A 25,491-nucleotide genomic window follows, 5' to 3' on the forward strand; every position below is an offset into this window, starting at 1 on the left:
TTCTTCAAGCTTTTCAGCTCCTGGCACCGACCGCATACATATGACTGTCTCCCCGAGGGGAGGTAGTCATACATATGACAGTCCGTGCAGAACACTGGAAAGCTCATCTTCTGGTTCCCCTCTGCTTCCATTGTCGTTCCTGCTTAAAGATAACAGTTAAGATTACGTGTTTCTTCTATGCCTGCTTCCTGCCTTCTTCCTGTGTGTGCTGCCTATTCTTCTTATGTGTGCTGCCGTTGTAATACCTTCTTCTTGTGTGTGCTGCCTTCTTCCTGTGTGTTCTGCCTTTACTCTACCTTCTTCTTGTGTGTGCTACCTTTGTCTTGTGTGCTGCCTTTGCTCTAGCTTTCTTACTGTTGCTTGTTTGTGTTTGTTCCTTCTGCGCCCGCTTCTTCCTTACCTTTCAGTCCTTTCTTGATGTTCTTGGTGTAGTAACTTGGCCCTTCTTGAGGCCCTTCGCAAAGGCGCTCTCGCTAAGGCGAGCGCCTTTGCCGCGCGCCTTTGCCAGGCGCCGAACGGCTGGGCGCCGTTGGCTCCTCCCCTTTCAAGGGGGAGTCCGGCGCAGCCTCTGACGCGGTGGGGGTGGGCGGAGCGAACTCTCGCCGCTTCCCCGAGCCTTCTGTTTCTGTCTCGCCGCTTCCCCTGCTGTGTTCGGCCCAACGCTGCTCCTCTCTTCGGCCGGAACACAGAGAACCCTGGCGCTGGTCTTCTCCTCTCCTCTGCTCTCCTCTGCCGCGTGTGCCGCGCTGACTCCTCCCCTTTCAAGGGGGAGTCCGGCGCAGCCTCTGACGCGGTGGGGGTGGGCGGAGCGAACTCTCGCCGCTTCCCCGAGCCTACATTGTAATCTATTCTGGGGCTTGTCTTCTTCAATTTCTGTTCTGTTAGTTATACCGATTGAGATCCCTCCTCAGCAGATTATAATCAGTAGTATATTAAACATAATGGAATGCGAACTTGTTTGTCCTGTAAAGTTATTCCTGCCTTCTAATGGGAGAGGTCATCTTCAACAATGCACCATGCTTTAAAAAAAAAAGAAAGAAAAACAAGCTTTACCTTTTGCCACTTTGATCCATTTCTGTGCATGAAGACCTGTTTATTATGATCTTGGCCTCTAAAACAGGAAGAAAGATTCTTAAAATTATCCACATGCCTCAAAGAAAGCACAGAATCTGTTTTTAACTGTGCTCTGCTATGGTTCACCTTACAAAATCAGACGCCTTTTGTTTGCTGGGTATTATAAGATGGAGTAAACAATCAAGCAAAAGACAGTGGCACTGAGAAAGGAAAAAAAAGTGGCATGTCTTGGAAAGCACAGTGGCAAAGCTGAAAGGATGAATAACTACAGTGGAAAAAAAAAACCCATCTGATTTATAGTAACTGAGAACCTGGATCAGGAAAGAAGTGTAAGCGCAGCTGTTGCCTACTCATAGGTGCCGAATACCATGGAAGCAAGCATGAATTTGCCCACAATATGAAGTACTGTACAGATTGTACCAGTGAAACATTTTTCACATAGCCTCTGTTATAAAATTACCTATTTTTCAATTCAGGAGTGAGTCTGTAGTTCACCAGAGGCTGGATGAGGTGAGCAGGGCTCTGGGAAAGTGGCAGCTGGTCTTCACGACTGCTAGAATTAAATTGATATTTTAAACAGTCAGGTGAGGGGCTATTAAAAACTTGGATTAAAAAAACCTTTGGGCCCGGTATTTACTAGGGCTGAGTGGATAGCTTTATATGTAAAATTTCACTAAACTACTACATTTAGGAGCATAAAAGGTGGGTGACTCCAGGAGGGCAGGGCAAAAAGTTAGGAGCTTAGCACTGATTTTCAGCACTAGGCTCAAAAATAGGGCACAAATTTAGGCTAAGTTTGGCTAAAAATAGGGCACAAATTTAGGAGCATAACGTAGAAGCACAGCATTTTTTGAATATCAGATTCTTTCTTCATAGTTTTATTGACCAACCTGCAGGCACATAAATCTTTTTTTGAAAGCAGCCCTGTCCCCTAAAAGGGTCATGGATTTGATATACACTTCTCCCTCCGTATTCGCGGTGGATGCGGGTGGAACATAGCCGTGAATATGGAAAAACCGTGAATAACTTTTGAAATGTTATTCACGGTTTTTGGAAATGATTCACTAAGCTTTTAGCAGCTTTAATCAGGCAAGCAGCAATTCCCAGCGATTTTCTGTGTAATAGTGATTTTCTGCATGCATGCTGGGAAACAGCGTTTCTCTCTATGGATGATGGGAAGCAGCGATTTTCAGGGTGAAAGATTTGAAGCATCGATTTGGTGGGAGAAAGCATGGAAGCAGCAATTTTCAGAATGAATGTTGGTAAACATAAAAAAAAATTTTTTGTACAGTAAAAGGAAAGGAACTTTAATCATAATGTAATTTGGGGGGCGGAGTCAGCATGAGAAAAATCGTGAATAAGTGAAACTGCGTGTGCAGAAACCGCGAATGCAGAGGGAGAAGTGTACTGCCTTTCTGTGGCTACAAGTGAAGTGGTTTATATATATCACATGCAGACACATTTTCTGTCCCTAGTGAGCTCACAATATAGATATTGTATCTGAGGTGCTGGAGGGTTGAGTGACTTGGTCAGTCAGACAATTGCAAAATTGTTCAGCTAAAATCCACCCAACTTTAGGATTCTCAAACATGGCAGTTTACACAGTTACGTGAAGTCACACAAATAAGTCTTCTGTTTGCAGTTCCTGCCCCTCCATGTGGATAAAATTTGGCTATATGCATTGGTACAAAGACAAAAGGTTAGAAGGAGGAAGTGGGGCAGGGTTAGGTGGCGTTTAAGGCATGCTGTGGTAAAGTCACAAGTTATCCTGATAGGGGTGACTTTCAACTACTATCTGAATAATCTGTAGGTCTGAACACAGAAATAGCAGTACTAACTTTATGGGGGTAATTTTATATATTTTTTTAAATGTATGTGAGGCATGTTTGTTAAGGGCTGGCATGAGGCAATACATACCACCCAGAAAAATGTCTTTCCACCCTTATTGAGCCTGTGGTAACTCAACCTCTTTCCAATCCAATGGTTCTTTTCCTGGTCTTCTTTCCAATCTCCTGCTCCTTCTCAGATTCCTTTTCATTTCAGCAACAGGCAAGCTTAGCCTCTGCAGCAGCAGATATCTGATTTAATCTTCTGTAGCTATGAGGTCAGCCTTATGATAAGAGCCATAAGATATGATATATCCAATTCAATGTTTCTTCTGTTGTCAGTCCAGGTGAGTGGCACAGTAAGGAGCAAGATTGGTCCTAAGGTAATCCCACAGCTTACTCAGCCCCGATGGAGAAAGAAAAGAGAAACAGGGAAGGAAAGAAAGAGGGATTAGCAAAGAAAAAGGATAAAGAGTCTGAGAGAGACAGGGTGAGAAGGAAAAACATTTGGACAAAAGGAGGTGAAAAGAAGGGAGGAAGTCCTTGGGAGAAGAAATGAGGAGGAAACAATATCTGGAAGGAGGGGTTGAGAAGTTGGGAAGAGTGTCTGTACGGAAAGAGAATGAATCAGAAGAGGAAAACTGGGCGGAGGAAAGAAATTAATCAAAAGGGAGGTAACAGTGCCTGGAAGGAATAAGGAAAAAGATATAAAAGGAAGGAATAGAGGGAATAAGAAAGAAGAGGGTCTGGAGGAAGGGAGTGAGGAGTGGACTGTATTGTCTGGAGTGTAGGTTAGGTATGAAAGAAAAAGAGCTTCTGGAGATGGAGGGAGGGTAGGAAACAAATATCCATATGGCAGCAATAGTTAGCCGCTATACAGATAAACTATACATTTAAAGCTCCTTTTACTAAGCTGCGTTAGGACATTAACACGCGGAATAGCGCATGCTAGACGCTAATGCCAGCATTGAGCTGCCATTAGTTCTAGCCATGTAGCGTGAGTTTAGCACGTGCTAAAATGCTGCGTGCGCTAAAAATGCTATCGCAGCATAGTAAAAAGAGCCCTTAGTCTAGGACTGATGAAGAGCAGTGGTGACATTTAGTGCCACTGAATATGTGTATTAAAATGGCACAGCTAGTGTTTAAAAATATGGTGACCACCCTTGTATATACGCATTACAGAAAAAGGCATCACATCATTAACATAAATGGTTGTTTCTTTTCCTATGCAGATCTCAGCAATAGAAAACACAACAAGAACATTATTGTTACTTTTAATCTCCTTCATTGGATTTGAATTTTTACTGGTAAATTCTTATCTCTCTTGTGTTTTTCAGGTGTTATCTTTTAAGCTCCAAGAAGTTTGCTTTAGGATTATGCAAACATTGGAAACTGAACAGATCAGGTAAGTTGTTATTTTTTAGTTTTTGAAATCTAAAGGGCTGATATACCCAAAGGTAATTGGTGTTGTCTATGTCCCTGGTGATATTCAGGCCCACATAATCTTCATGGTTGCCTCTGTATTCTGCTGACGAACTAGCAAATTTCTTCTGTTCCAAGGTTTCTAATTTAAGATCTTCTTGCTTGCCTTGCTCAGAAATTTTTGACTATCATCTTAGTATGATAGAAGAAGAAGTCACGCAGATCTACATTGGTCTACATTTGACTGTCCAGAATGGGACGATTTTTCCAAATTATTTTGTAAATATGTTAAATCATGTTGTCTGCTCGATCCCTGCACTCCTAAATTTATGGCAGTTGCCCCTTTAAGCTTTAAATTGAAATTATTTGAATGGCTATCTGACTTTTTAGAAGCAGGAATATTTCCACATGAAGAAGGTAATATAATTATTATGCCAATAATTAAAAACATCAAAGAATCCATTTCATTGCCATCTAACTACAGACCTATTGCATCCATTCCCTTTTTTGAAAAAATTATGGAGGGTCTTATTCAAATTCAGCTCACTAAATATCTTGAGGAACATTCCCTACTGCACGATTCCCAATCAGGTTTCAGAACCTATTTTAGCACTGAGACAATGCTGGCTACATTTATTAGATCATTTAAATAGCCTACTGAGTAAAGGGTAACAGTGCGCTAGTGCTTCAGTTTGTCCTAAGTAGCGCCTTTGATTTGGTAGATCATACCAAATTATTGGCTTGTTTGGATGCTTTTGGCCTACAGAGTAATGTTCTCCTGTGGTTTAAAGGATTTTTGGAATTCAGACAATATCAGGTCAAGTTTAATAACCAGTTTTCCTTTAACTGGAAAAATCCGAGTGGTGTACCCCAGGGTTCCCCATTCTCACCCACATTATTTAATGTATATCTCCCCTCCTTGGGCTACAGTTTGAGTAAACTAGGTATAGAACTGTTCAGCTATGCTGACGATATTACAATTGTCATACCTTGTGCTACAGTTCTATCTCATATCTCTCACAAAATTGAGTCTGTGTTGCAATTGATGAACTCTTGGATGCAGGATTTCAAACTCAAGCTTAACCCTGATAAGACAAAGTTTATTGTTGTGTCGCCACATAAGATTATTCACGAGCCATCGATTAGTATAAATTCTACCTTATTCGGGCCTTATATTCTTAAAATTATTCATACTTGTTTGTCTACAGCCAATATTCCATTAGACTGGAAACATTCCATTATATCTCCAATTATAAAAGATTCAAAAAATAATAACTATCGTCCAATAGAAAACTTACCATTTTTATCCAAGTTAACCGAAAAAATTGTGTTTCAACAATTGGTAGATTTTGTTGAAAAAACGCATGTACTCCATCCGAACCAAACAGGATTCCGTACAAACCATTCCACAGAGTATTCATTACTTGGTCTTACTACATCTATAAATTACTATTTGGATCATCATAAATCTGTTTTACTAATTTCCTTAGATCTTGCTGCTGCGTTTGACACCATAGATCATCATCTCTTATTGCAACGTCTTTCTTCTATAGGAGTAGCTGATCAAGCTCTTGAATGGTTTCGTTCCTACTAATTCAGAATCCAAACCCTATCATTCCAAATTCGGCATACCACAAGGTTCTATCTTATCTCCCTTATTATTTAATATCTATTTGGCCCGTCTTTTGACCCTCTGTCAATCAATAGGATTTACGGTTTACGCTTATGCTGATGATCTATAATTACTGCACCCCCTTGATCCAAATAACCAAACTGAGATTCAGGCAATAAATCATAAATTAAGTAAAGTTCATGACTGGTTAAACATAAACAAGCTTTCTTTAAATATTTTAAAAACAAATACTCTTCTCTTCTCAGGTAAAGAGGGAGCACAATTAAAATCTCCAGTCATTATTGAAAACATTCCACTTCCATTAATTACAACTACTAAAATTTTAGGTGTATTAATTGACAATAAGCTAACATTTCGTCCTCAAATAAGCGCAATAGTAAAAAGTTGTTATTACAAATTAAGAATGATTAGATCATTGGCCCCTCTTCTAGATATTGGTTCCCTTAACATTCTGATCCACTCACTTGTAATTTCAAAAATGGACTACTGTAACTCTTTATTAAATGGTATCTATCACAAAGATTTAAAACGCTTGCAGCTTATTCAAAATACGGCCATTAAGATAATTTCAGGCGCAAAAAAATACGATCATGTTACCCCTTTGCTCCAAGACGCCCATTGGTTGCCAATCTCACACCGAGTAACTTATAAAATTGCCCTTCTGACATTTAAAACAATGCTGAGCAACACACCAGCTTTCATAGATAGACTTTTGATTCCTTACGACCCCCCAAGATCTCTAAGATCTATCTCTCAATATAACCTTAATATTCCCTCTTTAAAAATCATTGGCACGCGTCGCACCTCCACGTTTTCTGTAACAGCCCCTACAATCTGGAACGCTCTCCCTTTATATCTAAAAATGGAAAAAAAACCTAAAAATTTTTAAAAGCAATTTAAAGTGCTTTCTTTTTAAAGATGCTTTTAACTAAACTATGGTAGTTTAACTATTAATTTTATATTTTCCCAGTCCTTAAGTGTTTTTTCCTTAAATGTTACTCACTTTTTCTATTACAATTGTATTTCTCCCCCCTTCCCACATGTATCTATGGCCTATGGGTCAATATTTATCTAGTTCTGTACGGTCAGTAGTCCTGTAGATTTTATAGAAAAGTACGTCCAATTGTTTTGTTTGTTTAAATTGTTAATGTTTTTACTTTGTACAACGCTTTGAAGAATCGATAAAGCGTTTAATCAAAAACTGAATAAACTATAAACTATATAAACTATATACACTTCAACCAACAATTAAAATATTGGAAGTTATTTTGCAGCAGCATCTGACTATGAAAAAACAAATAGATGCTGTGGTAAGTAAGGGTTATTACACGCTATGGAAACTGCATACCATTAAATCTTTTTTTTCGAGTTTTCTGCAAATGCTAGCTGTGCAGACCCCAAACATTCTTGGTATTGAATGACACGGTGGCTGTTACCCGCGGCTAACCACGGGTAACCCGCCGAAACGGTGGAGGGGGAAAAAGTGCTCACTGCGGGCATGGGGACAAGGCCATCCACCGCCCTGTGGAGTGGTGAATGGCCTTGTCACCGAAGTTAAGGGAAGGAACGCGCACAGTCACCGATCGCGCGCGGCCCCCCTCCCTCCTTCCTACCTACCGAATCTATCTCCCTCCCTCCCCATTACCTTCGCGGCAAGTTGTGGCATTAGTAAAGTAACTTGCTCAAAGGCAGCCGAGCCTGCCTGCAGTCGCGTGTGTGTGGGTGGAAGCTTCTCTGATGCAACTTCCAGTTGCGTCAGAGAAGCTTCCGCCCACACACACGCAACTGCAGGCAGGCTCGGCCGGCTTTGAGCAAGTTACTTTACTAACGTGCCACAAAGGTAAGGGGGAAGGAGGGAGATTCTTGGGCCACACGAGGGGTGCTTAAAGGCGGTGAGGTGGCAAGAGGGAAGGGTGGTGGTGGGGAGAAGACACTGAAGGGAAAAATGGGGAAGGCAGAGTGGGGAGAAAACACTGAAGGGAAATGGGGATTGGGGAAGACAGAGTGGGGAAAGACGCTGAAGGGAAAAAATGAGGAAGGCAGAGTGGGGAGAAGACACTGAAGGGAAAAATGGGTAAGGCAGAGTGGGGAGAAAACACTGAAGGGAAATGGGGATTGGGGAAGACAGAGTGGGGAAAGACGCTGAAGGGAAAAAATGAGGAAGGCAGAGTGGGGAGAAGACACTGAAGGGAAAAAATGAGGAAGGCAGAGTGGGCCGAGGACACTGAAGGGAAATGGGGAAGACAGAGTGGGGAGAAGATGCTGAAGTTTATTATTAAAAAAAAAAATTTCAAGTTTATTAAAAATTTAATATACCTCCTTATCATTTATTTCAAGGTGGTGAAGGGAAATGAAGATTGGGGAAGAGAGAGTGAGGAGAAGACGCTTGAAGGGAAATGGGGAAGATAGAGTGGGGAGAAGACGCTGAAGGGAAATGGGGAAGATAGAGTGGGAGAAGACGCTGAAGGGAAATGGGGAAGCAAAGTGGGGAGAGACGCTGAAGGGAAATAGAGATGACAGAGTGGGGAGAAGACGCGGAAGGGAAATGGGGAACAGAGAGTGGGGAGAAGATGCTGGAAGGGAAGAAGACAGAGATGCCAGACTATGGGGGGAGTGGAGGGAAGAAGATGGATGTCAGACCAATTGGGGGGGGTGAAGGGAGAGGCACAGTAACAGAGCAAATGGAAGATGCTGAGAGAAGACAGACAGTGGATGGAAGAAATTGAATGAGAAGATGAAGAAAGCAGAAACCAGACAACAAAGGTAGAAAAAAAAATTCTATTTATTTATTTATTTTTTGCTTTAGGATAGACTAGTATATTAGTTTTGTTGATAAAAATTTATAAACAAAGCCCTTCTAGCTGAACATCTCTTTCTCTTGTTCAGCAGCCAGAACTTTGATTTAAAAGGAAGGAATAAGCTAAATATTGCAGTACTGAGGCTTGTATTGATGCTGCGGGGATAGTAGTCACGGGGACGGGGCAGGGACAGTGGTTGGGGAGATGGGGACGGGGTAGAGACAGTGGTCGTGGGGATGGGGTGGTGACAGGGATGATGGTCGCGGTGACAGGGCAGTGATGGGGCCAAATTTTCCCTCCGTGTCATTCTCTAATTCGTGGTATGCAAATCAGTAAAGACCAATAATATTGCTGCATTCAGGCCTGCTGTTAGGGGATGCAAATAGGGCATTAACCCTGGCCCCCCCCTGCCAGAAAGGGCACCAAGTCTGCCCAAGCACTGACCCTGGCTGCATGGTATACTGCTGCTCATTTTGACACAAATCATGATTTAACAGTAACATACAAATACTACAGTAAATCTGAGAGCTACAGAAACTGAATACTTACCCTTTTGGGAGGATCTGTTTACTGACCAACTTTGTCCACTTCTGTTTTATATTTTCTGTGTTAAATCTTCTACCCTAACAAATGAGATGCAAGTTAAAGTAAATAAGCAAATACTAGACTGTCTAGTTTTGGACTAATACTACTATTTATCATTTCTATAGCACTGAAAAATGTACGCAGCGCTGTACATTCAACATGTAACAAATGGTCCCTGCTCAGAAGAACTTGCAATTTAATTTGGACAGAGAGGACATATGGGGGGGGGGGGAGTTTCTTTCAGAGAATGACAGGATGGACATAGGTAATTTTATGGTGAGTGGGAGTTAGGAGTTGAAAGCAGCATTAAAAAGTGGACATTTAGCTTGAATTTGAATACTGCTAGAGACGTCACCTACACCAGCAATTTGTTCCATGCCTACGGCACAGCAAGATGGGAGGGACAAACTAGTCTGGAGTAGGCAGTGGAGGAGAAGGGTATGGATAGGAGTACTTGTCCAATGAACAAAAGTCTGGAGAGATAGAGGAGCTGCAGAGTAAGTGTACCTGTAGGTCAATAAGAGGAGTTTGAACAGTATTTGGAAATGGATGTGGAGCCAGTGAAGTGACTTGAGGAGAGGGGTAATGTGAGTGTGGTAGCTTTGACAGAATATAAGTCATGCATAAGAATTTTGCACAGATTGAAAGGGAAGAGAGATGGTTGAAGAGGCGACAAGCTTTAGCAGTTTGTGGATCTGAGCAGAGAAGGAGAGGAGGAAAAGATGGTGCCAAGGTTACAAGCTGATGAGACAGGGAGAAAGAGAATGTTATTCACAGAAATAGAGAATTGGGGGGGGGAGTGGGTTTAGGTGGAAAGATAAGGAACTCATAGCCATATTCAGTTTTAGAAGGCAGTGATACATCCAGAAAGCAATGTCAAACAGACAGGCTGAGACTCAGGCCCGGATTCCTGTAGAAATATCTAGTGTGGAGAAGTAAATTTGGGAATTATCAGCACAGAGGTGATACCGAAAACCTTGGGAAAAGATCAGTGTGCATTGAGGAAGAGGAGAAAAGGAGAGGTCCTAAAACAGAGCCTTGAGGTACTCTGATTGAGAGTGTGAAGGATGAGATAAGATGAAAACTGGGAGATAACAGAACATTCCCAGCAAGGAAAGTGTAACAAGGAGTATGTGGTGATCAACAGTATCTAAGGCAGGAGGCTGGTTGAGAAGAATGAGGATAGAGTAGAGGCCATTGGATAAAGCTAGGAACAGGTCATTAGAGACTTTAGCAAGGGCAGTTTTCATGAAATGGAGCGGGCAAAAGCCTGATTGAAGTGGGTCAAGAATAGCTTGCAATGAAAGGAAGTCGAGACAATGGCAGTGAACAGCACTTTCTAGTATTTATTTTTATTTATTTATAAATTTATATACTGCATACAACTATGCGGTTTCCAAATCACATACATAAAATCTTGTTTCCCTACAATTAGCACATATAACATAGACATTTCTAAACAACATCATTAATAATCCCTGTTATAAACAGGGATAGAGTGCAGGGATAGTAGCTTGTATAAGAAGGGGAGGAGGGAGATGAGGTCATAGTTGGAGGGGCATATGGGGTCTAGTGAGGGTTTTTTTGATGATGTGACAGATAGGAGGGATGACAGTGGGGGAGATAGCACCAAGTAGGTTGATGCGATTCGAATCAGAGGAGCAGGTAGTGGATTTGGAGGAGGAGAGATGTGCAGTTTCCTCTTCAGTGATTTCAGAGAAGGAGGAACAGGTGGCAGGAGTTGAAGGAGGTTGGCAGAGTGGACAGTTGGAAGGGAGGGGTGGGAGGTGAGAATTCAAGGTGAATCTATGTCAGTTATCTTCTTTCACATCTTTTTTTTCTCTTTTAAAAAAAATTAATATTATTTATTTATAAATTTCAACATAATTATCAAGCATAACTTGTACAGAAATAAATTAAGCCTAGAACAATCTACACATTCCAATAAAATTGGTTGTTAACCAATTAATTCATAATAGAAAATAAAATTACATTGGCTCAACTTTACTCAGGTCCTCAAATTGGATCCAAAATTTACATGACATTACCAGAAGCTTGAATTATCATCTCTGATCACCATTGGGATAAAGGCCCACAAAAAACTCTAAAGCAGTTTTTAGAACCCTTTATACTATGGAATGAAAAAGTTATTTTGCGATGCCTTTATAAATTAGGCATTTTAGTAAGCAATTTCTAAACAAAACATGTTTGCTTAAATTCTGCTAGAACTTTATAACCATCAAACTGATTCAGGAACAGAACATACACAAATCTATACTTTTCATATGTGCAGGTCTTTTTTCTAAGAAAATTACACATAGCACCAAATCTATAGATTTTGGAAATCTAAAAGCATATGTACTGTATAAATACACTCTCTGCCCCAAGCCTTTCACCACCTGCAATGCCTTTCCAATACAGGCAGTCCCCAGGTTAAGAATGTTCAACTTAAATTAGACTTGTACTTATGAACCAGGGTCTGCTTCTCCCTTCCTGTGTCAATGCGCCCCTCTTCCTTCCTTCCATGTCCCAATGCGCCCCTCATCGTCCTTTCCTCTCTGTGTTCTGTGTCCCATATTCCTGCCTCCTTTCTGTGTGTGTTTATCTCCTCTGGCCAGTTCCCTCCTCTCATCTGCACTTATCTTCACAAAGCAATGAGCAGATGACTGAGAAGCCTTCCCTCTGACATCAGAGGGAAGGCTTCTGGGTTGGACGCATGTAGGAACCAGGGCTGTGGCTTTGTGAAGAGAAGTGCGGCTAGGAGGATAGAGCTAGCTAGAGGAGATAAACACACAAGGGGAGGGAGGCACAAATTTGGGACACAGCACAGAGAAAGGGAAGGATGACAAGGGGCGCGTTGGGACACAGAAGGAAGAGGGTTGCATTGGCACAGGAAGGTAGAAGCAGGGTCGTGTTGGGACACAGAAAGAAGGGAGGGAGGGAGAGATACCTGATTTGAGGTGCAACTTGTGGGGAACTGTTGCTGTGCCTGGATAGCGGTGTTCTTTGACAACTTGAGCTGGAGACATCGGGTGCCGAATCTCGTCGGACACCCACAGAGACAGACACCCTGACGTCACTCGAGTCCTGCACCCACGAGTGAAAAGGATGCCACGACTGCAGCGTGCGGCCGCAGGGCATGGCCAAAGGGGCGTGCCCTAAGGGGCATGCCAGGCCCCTTTGGAGCCCCTTGGGAGCTCCTTGGAGACACTGGGAGACATGGGAGACGTCTATAATTTGTTATGTATGAAATACTGCTTTTGACAATCTCATGGGGAAAAGAAAAACGTATTATAACAAGAGTCTCAAGTAGCTACATTGCAAGCGGTATCTTCATCAGCTATTAAAGATTTCCATATTACCCATACAAAATTTGAGAAGATGGAAAATATTTTAAGGACAAAAAACCTGCGTCTGGTCAATTTCCCAAAAACCTATTTATTGTCCGCATAAATATTGATTCGGAAATATTTCAAGGAAGTTTTGGGGTTGGCTGACACAGAGACATTGCTCATAACACATCTATATTATATTCCACAGAAAAAGAAAAGTCCTGCAGATTTAGGTGTAGACCAGTTGTAACAGATAGAGTTTGATCTAACTGGTTTCCTAGAAGATTCACAGGATATAATCCAAACTAGGTCTACCTTATTGATAACCTTTGCGAGAGAGATAGATAAATCCTTAATTATGAATAAGCTTATTAAATTTTGTGGAGATAATGTGTTGATTTTTCCAGATGTGGCCAAAGCTACACAATTAAGAAGAAAAGCCTTTTTAGTTTTGAAATCAAGGGTGTTGGCTTTGGGACCACATTTTACTTAAAATTTTCATGTAAATGCCTTGTGAAATTTAAAGAATGTGAATATGTATACTGGGACTCTATTCAGTTGGAACAGTTTTTACAACTTCATGAAACTAGTAAGGTTTTCACCTGACTTAATTATGCACCATAAATATTTGATCTTTGATCATGATTATGTTTGAATGTATCAATTAGTAATATCAGGATATATTCTCCCGTTATATGGACTAGAGGAGATAGTGATTTTTATTTAAGAATATTTCTATAATCTTTTCTTTCTTTATTATTATTTGTAAAAATGATAATGATTAAACTGATAAAAAAAAGAAGGGATGGAGGTAGCATAAACTTCAGACAAAGGATGGAAGGAGGGAGGGAGCATCAACTTGGGACACAGAATAGAGGGAGGGAAGCATGAACTTGAGACATAGGATGGAAAAATGGAGGGAGGGAGGGAAAGATGCTGAGGTGGAGGAGGGAACAGAAAGGGAGAATTGTTGGGCATAGGGAAGGAGAGAGAAATATTGGACATGGTAGTGGGAGAGGCATGAGGTACAGATGCATGGGGAAGAGAGAGATGAGAGGGAGAAATGTTGGATGTGGTGATGGAGTGGGAACAGTGGGACAAATGAAAAACCAAAGTAAGTGTTTACCTCCTATATTTTCTTTCTATTTAAATTACAATACTGTACTTTATTTTGAGGACTGTTTGTTTAATGTTCTTTAATGGGTAGGAAACAGAGGGTAGGGGTGAAGGGCCACTACTCGGACTGGAAGAGGGTCACAAGTGGTGTTCCGCAGGGCTCGGTGCTCGGGCCACTACTATTTAATATATTCATAAATGATCTAGAAATAGGGACGACGTGTGAGATAATAAAATTTGCAGACGACACAGAACTATTCAGTGGAGCTCGGACTAAAGAGGACTGCGAAGAATTACAAAGGGACCTGAATAAACTAGGGGAATGGGCGACGAGATGGCAGATGAAGTTCAACGTTGAGAAATGTAAAGTACTGCATGTGGGAAGCAGAAACCTGAGGTACAACTATACGATGGTAGGGATGTTATTGAATGAGAGTACCCAGGAAAGGGACTTAGGGGTAATGGTGGACATGACAATGAAGCCGACGGCACAGTGCGCAGCGGCCGCTAAGAGAGCGAATAGAATGCTGGGTATAATCAAGAAGGGTATTACAACCAGGACGAGAGAAGTTATTCTGCCGTTGTATCGGGCGATGGTGCGCCCGCATCTGGAATACTGCGTCCAATATTGGTCGCCGTACCTTAAGAAGGATATGGCGATACTCGAGAGGGTTCAGAGGAGAGCGACACGTCTGATAAAAGGGATGGAAAACCTTCCATATGCTGAGAGATTGGAGAAACTGGGTCTCTTTTCCCTGGAGAAGAGGAGACTTAGAGGGGATATGATAGAGACTTATAAGATCATGAAGGGCATAGAGAGAGTAGAGAGGGACAGATTCTTCACACTTTCAAAAAATAAAAGAACAAGAGGGCATCTGGAAAAGTTGAAAGGGGACAGATTCAAAACAAATGCTAGGAAGTTCTTCTTTACCCAACGTGTGGTGGACACCTGGAATGCGCTTCCAGAGAATGTAATAGGGCAGAGTACGGTACTGGGATTTAAGAAAGGATTGGACGGTTTCCTGCTGGAAAAGAGGATAGAGGGGTATAAATAGAGGATTTCTGCACAGGTCCTGGACCTGTTGGGCCGCCGCATGAGCGGACTGCTGGGCATGATGGACCTCAGGTCTGACCCAGCAGAGGCATTGCTTATGTTCTTATGTTCTTATGTTTTATAGACTGTGTACTGTACAAGATCCGAGTTACATACAAATTCAACTTAACGGTTTAAAAAACGTAACTCATTCTTAATCCAGGGACTGCCTGTATACACCTATACTTACATATGCATTTGCCATACATGTGCACGTGCTGGACAGTTTTCAAAGCCATGTGTATGAATGGAAATGCAAAAATATATGCCTTATTATAACAAAACAGCCTTAGTTCACTTTAGAGAATGCTATGCAACATTTGACAGGTCATACCAGTCCAAGTCACTGTCTTGGCTGTGCATAATTTGCCAAACAAAAGACAGCATAAATAGAGAGAGAACATGATTTTGGGCTGTTTCATAATTCCACTGCCATAAAACAATCTGTAGGTAAAATAATTACCATTTTACAGGATTTCTCCCTCTTTATTTTATGACTTCTTTCACTTTGTTCTCTGGGTGACTGAGAAGTTGACGAGTGATCCTGAAACTCTGTCTTCCTCTGTCCATGATTTCTTGTGCAGACTCCCAGTTCTGTTTTTAGTTTTTCTAACTGCTTTTGCAAAACTATACATTTATTGCAGTGTCTGAAAGCAGATAACATTTATCTGAAATGTAATATACAGATTTGAAATGAAATTAGCTAGCACACATTATATCCATTTATTGCCCATCACCTCAAGATTCACTACAGGAGGTCATTTATTAAAATGTGTGATAACCTATGGATTATTGAGCTCCCTTTACACTGCTGTCAAACTTCTTGAACTTTGATCAAGCTTTATGCATCACAAAAGTAGGAGATCAGGAAATTCTAATGTCCATGACCCAGTCTTTACTATTGGAAGGAGACCTGGAGCACTTGTAGCTCAGCCATGGCAGAGAAAATAAGGTAAACATATACACAGCTTCAGTTCAGAAACAAAAAAGAACTATGTAGGTAGCTGCAGTGGTGTACCTAGCATATGCGACACCCAGGGCCCATCATTTTTTTGACACACCCCCAATCTATATCAAAAATATGATTTTTATTAACAATCCACATATCGCACAAGAGTGTACCTAGGAAAAGCCAGCATCTTAAACACTGCAGTGAGCACTAGAACACCAACACATACATTGTAAAATTAAACAAGTCAGATCCCGCACAGTCAATTGATCCTGTAGTCAATGCCAACTGAAAACTATGTCCTTTTCATACACACAGAACAGAGATACACCCTCGCCCAATATGGAATAATCACAAACTAAAAATAGAAATATGTAGATAAAAGTTAACTGAACCGCCAAGAAACCAGACTCTGCATACAATGCAACACCACAACACCACAAAAACAGTGACACATGTCCCCTAATACTGTCCCCTAATACTGTGCAAAATATAAAGACAGTAGATGTAAATTTGAAAAAACTGATACATAACAATCATCACTTTACAAATTAACAAATAAAAATAAAACAAATAATGAGAAATAAGAAAATACCATTTTATTGGACTAATCCATTTTTCAATTAGCTTTCAGAGGCCAAATCTTTCTTCAGAACAGTACAGTATATTGCTGTCATGGTATCCTGTCCTGAGGAAAGGGGTTTAGTCCAAAAAATTGCCTTATTTCCATTTCCTATTTATAAACTTTTATCAATACAGTTACAATACTACTTGATTCTAAGTAAAGCAACAAAAAAATCTTTCTACCTTTTGTCGTTTCTGCTTTAATCATCTTCTCTTTGCTCTCTTCTTTCTATACAGCGTTTGTCCTCTCCCCCTTCCATGCAACATCTGCCCTCTCTTTGCACCTTCCACCCAGCTTCTGACCTCTCTCTCTACCCCTTCCACCTACTACCCACACTCTCTCTGCCCCTTCCATCTACTGTCCACCCTCTCTCTCTTCCATATGGCATCTTCCCTCTTTCTATGTCCTTTCTATGTTCTCTCCTTTGCACATGATTCATTTCAGCTTCATCCCCTCTCCATTTTTCTGTCTCCACCCCCTCCCCTATGCTTTGGCATCTCTCTCTTCTCCTTTCCTTCCTACTCCACACCATGGTGTGGTATCTCTATCTCCTTCCCTTCCCTCCCCCCATGCCATGGCATCTCTTCCTCCCCCTCCATGGTCTGGTATCTCCTTTCCCTCCCTCCCATGGACTTGGCATCTCTGATTCCTCTCCTTTGTCTTCCTTTCCCTCCTTCCCTCTCTCTCCCCCCTTCCCTGTGCAGCAGCAGCATTTCTCCACCCCTTGCTTGTGCAGCAGCAGCTTTTCTCTCCCCCTTGCCTATGCAGCATTTCTCCCCCCTTCTCTGTGCAGCAGCAGGATGTCTCCCCCCTTGCCTGTGCAGTATTTCTACCCTCCCCCTTCCCTGTGCAGCCTTTCTACCCTCCCCCCTTCCCTGTGCAGCAGCAACATTTCTATGCTCCCCCCTTCCTGTGCAACAGCAACATTTCTCCTCCCTGCCCAGCATGTCTGGCCGGTTCCCCTGCTCAAAGCCACAGGCATCTACACCTCACGCGACCCGTGGCTGTGTCGGAAGCCTTCTCTCTGATGTAGTGACATCAGAGGGAACACTTCCGATGCAGCCGCGGATCATGCAAGAAGCCAACACCTGCGGCTTTGAGCAGAGGAGCCAGCCAGAAGCTGTACAACGCCAGAGTGAGTACCGGGGACACCCCTGTTTACTGCCACTGCTGCTGGTTAAAGAAAGCAGCAGTGGCAGAATAGGGAGGGTGGCTGGCTGTGCACCCTCTTGGGGTGTGCACCCGGGGAGGACCACCCCCCCCCTTAGTACGCCACTGGGTAGCTGGGCCTGCCACTGAAAACCAGCCAAATGAATCATGAGAAAAGGAAGAGGAACTCCTGCAAGGTACTAAAGAAAGATTAGTGTAAAACCAACTAGTGGCGACGTGATGCAATTACATTACAATTAAATGTATGAGATGTTATCCCAGGACAAGCAGGCAGCATATTCTCACACATGGGCGACGTCATCCATGGAGCCCGGTACAGACAGTGAAAAGTGCACTTGCACTTTAAAAGTTTAAAAACTTTCAGACTACCCACACCGCGCATGCGAAAGTGCCTTCCTGCCAAATGTAGGCTCACGGTATCTCTGTTCTTCGTTTTCTGTGGAGCGAAGTTGTTTTCTTGTGCTGCATTGCCTTCCCTTCAGCGCAGTATTTTTTGAGCCTTGCCTCATATTATTTTATTTTAATTCTTTTGGTTCTTCTGTTTCTTTTGGTAAAAAAAAGAAAAAGAAAAAAAACCCTTGTTTGTTAATTTTTTTTCTTTTCCTTCCCCCACTTCCCTTTTGTTCCATGTACATCAGTGTGAACTTGTCCAGTATTTTTAACATTTGATAAGATATTTCTTTTAATTTGCCTACTTTTATTTTTTTTTTTAACCTCATTTTATTGTACACCGTTTTTTAGACACTTTTTTGATAGACGGTATATAAAAAATAAAGAAACTTGAAACTTTGTTTGAGGCCTTTAGGCGGCTTTTCCTCAGTTAAAATTGAGTTTGACTTTGCCACCCAAATTTTTCCGTCCATGTCTAAAACGCCGAACAGGTTTAAAAAGTGCTGCCAGTGTCAGCACTGACCCACATAACTATTGTATCCAGTGCCTTGGGCCTGAACATCAAATGGACACCTGCATTCGTTGTTCTACTCTACAGAAACATTTGTTGAAGGCCCGGAGTCTCCAGCAGGAGAAACTTTTCAGTGTCACCATGGATTCGGTAGAAAATTCCCAATCTTCAGTAACCACCGATGCCTGCATCGACATCGGGCATCCCTGCCTCTGGAAAACCTGTTAAGAAACTGACCACATCCCAAACAGCGTGCAGGTCTCTTCAGCATCGAGTCCCTTGATGCGCAAGCCAAATGTTAATACTAACAGTCTCCTTCCATGCAGGTTGTGTCTCCTTCAGGGCGTGCATCCTCCTCGAGGTCTCCTACCCCACCAAGCTGCACCATTGATACCCACTCAGTCTCAGATATCAGTGAAGGATCTTTGAACCCATGTCGATGACATGCTGCACAAGGAAATTCGTAATATATTCAAACTGTTCTCCATGCCAGTGCCTACACCAACTCCTTCGGTACTGACCCAGCCCAAGCATAGCTTACATGCCACAAGGTACTGCTTCAGACTCCGCTTCTAAGCGTCACTCTGCTTCTCTATTTTTAACTTTTATCTTTATTACATTTCAATTATTTATATGTTCACAAACATCATTACAAATAAGTAACATAGAAACATAGAAAATGATGGCAGAAAAGGGCCACGGCCCACCAAATCTGCCCACTCCCAATGACCCACCCCCCTAATTTCTTCCATGAAGAGATCCCATGTGCTTATTCCATTTTTTCTTAAAATCTGGCACGCTGCTGGCCTCGATTACCTGCAGTGGAAGATCATTCCAATGATCAACCACCCTTTCAGTGAAGAAATACTTCCTGGTGACGCCATGAAGTTTCCCACCCCTGATGTTCAACGGATGCCCTCTTGTTGCCGTGGGTCCTTTAAGAAAAAAGATATCTTCTTCCACCTCGATATGGCCCGTGACATATTTGAACGTCTCAATCATATCTCCCCTCTCTCTGCGCTCCTCGAGTGAGTATAGTTGCAACTTACCCAGCCGTTCCTCATACGGGAGATCCTTGAGTCCTGAGACCATCCTGGTGGCCATTCGCTGAACCGACTCAACTCTCAACACATCTTTTTGGTAATGTGGCCTCCAGAATTGTACACAATATTCCAAATGAGGTCTCACCATGGATCTATACAACGGCATTATGACTTCCGGCTTTCGGCTGACGAAACTTCTATGGATACAACCCATCATTTGTCTAGCCTTGGATGAAGCTTTCTCCACTTGATTGGCCGTCTTTATGTCTTTACTAATGATTACCCTTAAGTCTCGTTCTGCTGTAGTCCTTGCTAAGGTCTCACCATTTAGGGTGTAAGATCTGCATGGATTTCTGCTGCCAAGGTGCATGACCTTACACTTTTTGGCATTGATACTTAGTTGCCAAGTCGTGGACCAACGTTATGTTGCATAGTTTGGCGTCATTGGCGAATAATGTAATTTTACCTCAAAGCCCCTGAGCCAGATCGCTTACGAAGATGTTAAATAGGATCAGGCCCAAGACCGAGCCCTGCGGCACTCCACTGATCACCTCCGACGTTTCGGAGAGGGTACCGTTCACCACCACCCTCTGAAGTCTACCTCTAAGCCAGACTTTAACCCATGCAGTTAATGTTTCACCTAATCCCATCAAACACATCTTGCTCAATAACCTACGGTGTGGAACGCTATCAAAAGCTTTACTGAAGTCCAAGTATACGATGTCCAGGGACTCCCCCATATCCAGTCAAAGAAGCTGATTAGATTGGATTGGCAGGACCTTCCCTTTGTAAATCCATGTTGATGGGGATCTCGCAGATTCTCCTCATTCAGGATCGTATCTAACTTGTGTTTGATTAGTGTTTCCATAAGTTTACTAACTATCGAGGTGAGACTCACCGGTCTATAATTCACAGCCTCTGTCCTGCATCCCTTTTTGTGGAGTGGAATGACGTTGGCTGTTTTCCAGTCCAATGGAACTCTTCCTGTACTTAGGGAAAGTTTGAAGAGCGCGGATAACGGCTCTGCCAGGACATCACTCAACTCCCTAAGCACCCTGGGGTGTAGATTGTCTGGTCCCATGGCTTTGTTCACTTTGAGTCTAGATAGTTCACAGTAGACGCTGCAGGGCGTAAACTCGAAATTTCAAAACGGGTCTTCCGAGCTCTCCCTTGACTGCAACTGTGGACCGGACCCCGGCGCCTCGCAGGTAAAGACTGATTAGAAGTATTCATTTAGTAGTTCGGCTTTATCGGGATCCGATTCTACATAATTCCCGTCTGGTTTCCTAAGGCGTACTATCCCATCTGTGTTTCTTTTTCTGTCACTAATATACCTGAAGAAGGATTTATACCCCTTCTTAATGTTCTTTGCCAGATTCGCTTCCATAAGGTGTTTGGCCTCTTGACTGCTGTTTTGACAGCTTTAGACTTGGCCAGATAGTTCTCCTTAGTCTCTCGTTTTCCTGATTGTTTGCAGGAGATAAATGCTCTTTTCTTCTTTTTTACAAGGTCTGAGATCTCCGCAGAGAACCACTGAGGTTTATTGTTTCTCCACCTACTGCTAGCCTGAGTGCTGACCCCAGTGAGTTATTTGCCGTTGGCTCCTCCCCTTTTATGAGGGAGTTCGGCTGGTGACATCGGGGGTAGGCGGAGTTAACTCTCGCCTCTTCCTCTTGCCTCTGCTCTGCCCGTTCCGCTCTCTGCTCCTCTATGCCTTTCCAAATCTCTCTCTGCACTCCCCGCTCTACTCCCTCTGCTTCCTCCGCTCTGCTCTGCTCCGATCTCCGCTCAACTCCTTCCTATCAATCTCACTGCTTCCTCCGATCTGCTCTGCTCCGATCTCCGCTCAACTCCTTCCTATCTCTCTCACTGCTTCCTCCGATCTGCTCTGCTCCGATCTCCGCTCAACTCCTTCCTATCAATCTCACTGCTTCCTCCGATCTGCTCTGCTCCGATCTCCGCTCAACTCCTTCCTATCTCTCTCACTGCTTCCTCCGCTCCACGTGCCTGGGTTTAGCTAGGCTCAGCTCCACCTAACCACCTACTGCTAGGCTGAGTGCTGACCCCAGTGAGTTCTTCGCCGTTGGCTCCTCCCCTTTTATGGGGGAGTTCGGCTGGTGATGTCGGGGGTAAGCGGAGTTAACTCTCGCCTCTTCCCCTCGACTCTGCTCTACCTGTTACGCTCTCTGCTTCTCTCCACTCCGCTCTCCGCCTTTCCAAATCTCTCTCTGCACTCCCCGCTCTACTCCCTCTGCTCTGCTCTGCTCTGATCTCTGCTCAACTCTTTCCTATCTCTCTCACTGCTTCCTCTGCTCCACGTGCCTGGGTTTAGCTAGGCTCAGCTCCACCTAACCACCTACTGTTAGCCTGAGTGCTGACCCCAGTGAGTTTTTTGCCATTGGCTCCTCCTCTTTTATGGGGGAGTTATTTACTTGTCCCCCCTTTGAAGGCTTGCCTGCCTGTTCTCCATGAAGGCCTGTCACCCCCCCCCTCCACAAGGTCTGCCTGCCCGCCCCACCCTGAAGGCCTGCTGCCCCCCCTACCTCGAAGGACCGCTCGGCCCCACCACCACCACGAAGCACTGCTAATTCCTCCAGCCTCCCCGCTTCATTTCTCTGGGGAAACAGCCTGCAGCAAGATCGCGCGATGCCAGCGATCTTTGCTTGCTTCGGCTGTTTCCTCCGCCGCGGTCCCGCCCCTCCTCTGACATCAGAGGAGGGGCGGGACCGTGGCGGAGGAAACAGCCGAAGCAGGCAAAGATTGCTGGCATCGCAATCTTGCTGCAGGCTGTTTCCAGACGCGACACCCGGCGCAGGGTGGGGGGACCGGACCGGACCAGGAGCACCCTCTCAGGGCTTGACACCTGGGGCGGACCGCCCCCCACGCCCCCCCTTGGTACGCCACTGCTCTGTCCCTTTGGAGACGGACAAAGTCTGCAAGGCCAATCTGGCACCATCAAGATTACCATCCCCAGAAGACTCACAATCCTGCAGATAACTCGACCAAGCATGGGCTATGGGGGAAACACGTACAGAAGCTTATGCTCTGGCCACAGTTGAACTAACACATCCAGCTGCTGAGCTCATATCTTCAGCTGTAAAAATGAGGTATCTTGGTGTTCACTGCTGAGGCCATTAAATTCATCTGTGGAGGCCCCCACCACCGAACTATGGCACTGAACATCTGTGGAGACAGTGACTATTTCCCTGGATTAAGAGTTTGCTGACTGTTAATGTCAGCCTGCAATTTTCCACTCCTGCTACGTGGGCAGCCGAGAGAGTCTTCAAGTAAGCTTCTGTCCACTGGAAGAGGAGTTGAGCTTCCAGGCGCAATAGGGCACTTCTGATGCCCCCTTGCCTGTTGACATATGCTACTGCTATCGTATTGTCTGAGAAGACCCTGACCACCTTGCCTTCTAGAGACTTTGTCAGTGCCTGAGGGTGCTAAATAAATGGCTCTGAGTTCCAGATGATTTATGAACCACTTCTGCTGAGCCAGATTTCAACACTCCTGTTTTGGGTGTCCATTGCAATGCCCCCTCTCCCCCCAACTGTAAAGACTAGCATTGGTCATTAGTGTTAGAGAATGACACGGGGAAAAATTCTGTCCTCGTCACCGTCCCGTCCCCGGACCACCATCCTCTGCACCGCCCCGTCCCCGCTGGTCCTTTCACCGCCTCGTCCCTGTCTCTGCCGTCCCCTTCACCGCCCTGTCACCGTCCCCGCTGTCTCTTTCACCGCCCCGTCACCGTCCCCATCTTCAGCGTCTTCTCCTCTCTATCCCCCCATCCCCAGCACCCTTCATGCGGTCCATCAGCTCCCTCCTGCCCGCCAGCCGTTCATTTCCCTCTCTCCCTCCTTTTCCCTTACCTTTTCTTCTTGAAACTGGTGATTTCTATAAGGCTACGAGCTGTATTACAGCCGGAGCCTTGAAGTCGCGTCGGGTTGCCTGCTAGAAAAGTCTCCTCCGATGCAACTGGAAACAGGAAGTTGCGTCAGAGGAGACTTTTTTCCAGCAGGCAACGCAACGCGACTTCAAGGCTCCGGCTGTAATACAGCTCGTAGCCTTATACAAATCGCCAGTTTCAAGAAGAAAAGATAAGGGAAAAGGAGGGAGGGAGATGCATGGACGGCCGGCGGGAGAAAGTGGGCTGCCGGATCGAACGCTCGTTCACCGTGCATTCACTACTTGTTCACCGCCCCGTGCTACCATTCACCTCTCCACGGGGCGGTGAATGGCCTTGTCCCCAAACTTGCGGTGACCTTTTTTTTTGGTCACCATTTTGGTGGGTTACCCGCGGCTAGTCACGGCTAGCCATGGGTAACAACTAACGTGTCATTCTCTAATTAGTATTTCCTAGGAGGAGATGGGAGATGCAAAGAGGGCATCTGTCTGCAGCCACCATCGCAGGCTGCTCTTCACTGTCGGTAGCCAAGGGAGTGGCTGTTGTAGAAAGCCCATCTGAGGGGATCAGCAAGAGAGAAGAGAGACTTGGAGGGGCCTCGTGTGCTCTGGCCCAAGGAACCACCTCTATGTTTGCTTCCATTGACCCCAGGACTTGCAGATAATTTTATCCCACCTTCTCTTGTTGTAATGCAAATTGTTACCACAGTCGGCCGACTGAGCAATATGGTTGTAGAGTTCAATGGCAATACCAGAAAATATAAACTATAATCATTGTGGTTGAGCAACATGAGACTGTGGTAACAATTTGCAATATAGCAAGAGAACGTGGGATAAATTTCAAATCAGGACAATGTGGTTTTGAAAGGAACTGAAACAGAAAAGGCTTTGTTCCAGTCCAGGTTTTCTGGCCCAATGGGGTAATCCCATTGAGAAATTTTATAAAGAAAACAGTTATGTAGTGTGATTTGTTCACAGAGAGTGTGGTTTGGTAATATGTTATTTAAATCAGTGTGATATAAATATATTTATTTTGTGGTAATAAAGAATAAAAAATAATAAGTGCAATAGAAGGCTTCTTGTAGTTAGTAGGTATTTATTTTTGAGTTAGCTGAAGCTATTTTAAGTGATTTAAAGCCCTGTTTGTATTAGACGCATATTCATTAGGGATATCCTGAAAACCCAACTGGCTGGGGGGGCCCCAGGACAGGTTTAAGAACCACTGTATTAGGTTTCAGGTTTATTTAAAAGTTGATTCTATTGCTTTTAAGAGTTACCATATTTGGACAGATCAAAGGTCCAGCAAGCTCAGTATCTTGTTTCCAACAGTGGCCAACCCATGTTACAAATATCTGGCAAGATCCCAAAGAGTAAAACTGATTTTATGCTGCTTATCTTATAAAAATAAGCAGTGGATTTTCCCAAGTCTATCTTAATAATGGCTTATGGATTTTTCTTTTAGGAAATTATCCAAACTTTTTTTAGACCCTGCTAAGCTAACTGCTATGTCACTAATAGCACAGTGATTTATACCAAACTTTCTCTACTTCCTGTGAGTTTGCATGCTAGTTTTCTTCTGTATAATTGATTTTTTTTTTTTTAAAGGTAACAATAAACCTCTTAGTCCTGCAAGCCAGTTAAAGTGGTACAGCAAACTGTGAATGAATAAAAATAAATTAAGTGATATGAATGAACAGCAGGTAGCATATCTATAGTCTTGTTCTGTGTATTACAGTACTGTACCTCTCTGATTGGTCCGAGGCTTCAGCTGTATTCCCTCTCCTCCAAGCTTTTAAGGATTTCAGCAACAGGTCATTTTGAGAAACAAGCTGCTGCTTCTCTATTTCAAGATCTTTAATTCTTACATCAAGAAGATTCCACTCAGTCTCCAGCACTTTCTTGGATTCTGACAGTGACTGTATGTCTCGCCTCAGTGAGGTTGCCTCCAGTAAGAGGTTTTCATTTATCTGTTAATGGTTAAAATAATTAGCCAAAAGTGTTTAAATATTACAGAACTCCAA

The 25,491-nt window shown here is 43.5% G+C and overlaps 1 protein-coding gene across 5 annotated transcripts in view; it reads right to left on the minus strand.

Annotated features, from left to right (window-relative positions):
• LOC117346450 overlaps positions 1-25,491 on the minus strand; it is a 133,409-nt gene that overhangs the window by 36,554 nt on the left and 71,364 nt on the right. For 3 of the 5 annotated variants that reach the window (XM_033916033.1, XM_033916043.1, XM_033916004.1), the window contains exons 7-11: positions 25,214-25,437; positions 15,343-15,526; positions 9,303-9,376; positions 1,535-1,627; positions 1,054-1,111 (exon numbers count right to left, since the gene is read on the minus strand). In XM_033916033.1, the coding sequence (XP_033771924.1) occupies positions 1,054-1,111; positions 1,535-1,627; positions 9,303-9,376; positions 15,343-15,526; positions 25,214-25,437 (633 nt within the window). The remainder of the gene's footprint in view (positions 1-1,053; positions 1,112-1,534; positions 1,628-9,302; positions 9,377-15,342; positions 15,527-25,213; positions 25,438-25,491) is intronic. The other 2 variants (XM_033916014.1, XM_033916023.1) reach the window with 2 other exon arrangements.

This window comes from Geotrypetes seraphini, chromosome 1, assembly GCF_902459505.1.
Source record: "Geotrypetes seraphini chromosome 1, aGeoSer1.1, whole genome shotgun sequence".
In the NCBI taxonomy this organism is placed as follows: Eukaryota; Metazoa; Chordata; class Amphibia; order Gymnophiona; family Dermophiidae; genus Geotrypetes; species Geotrypetes seraphini.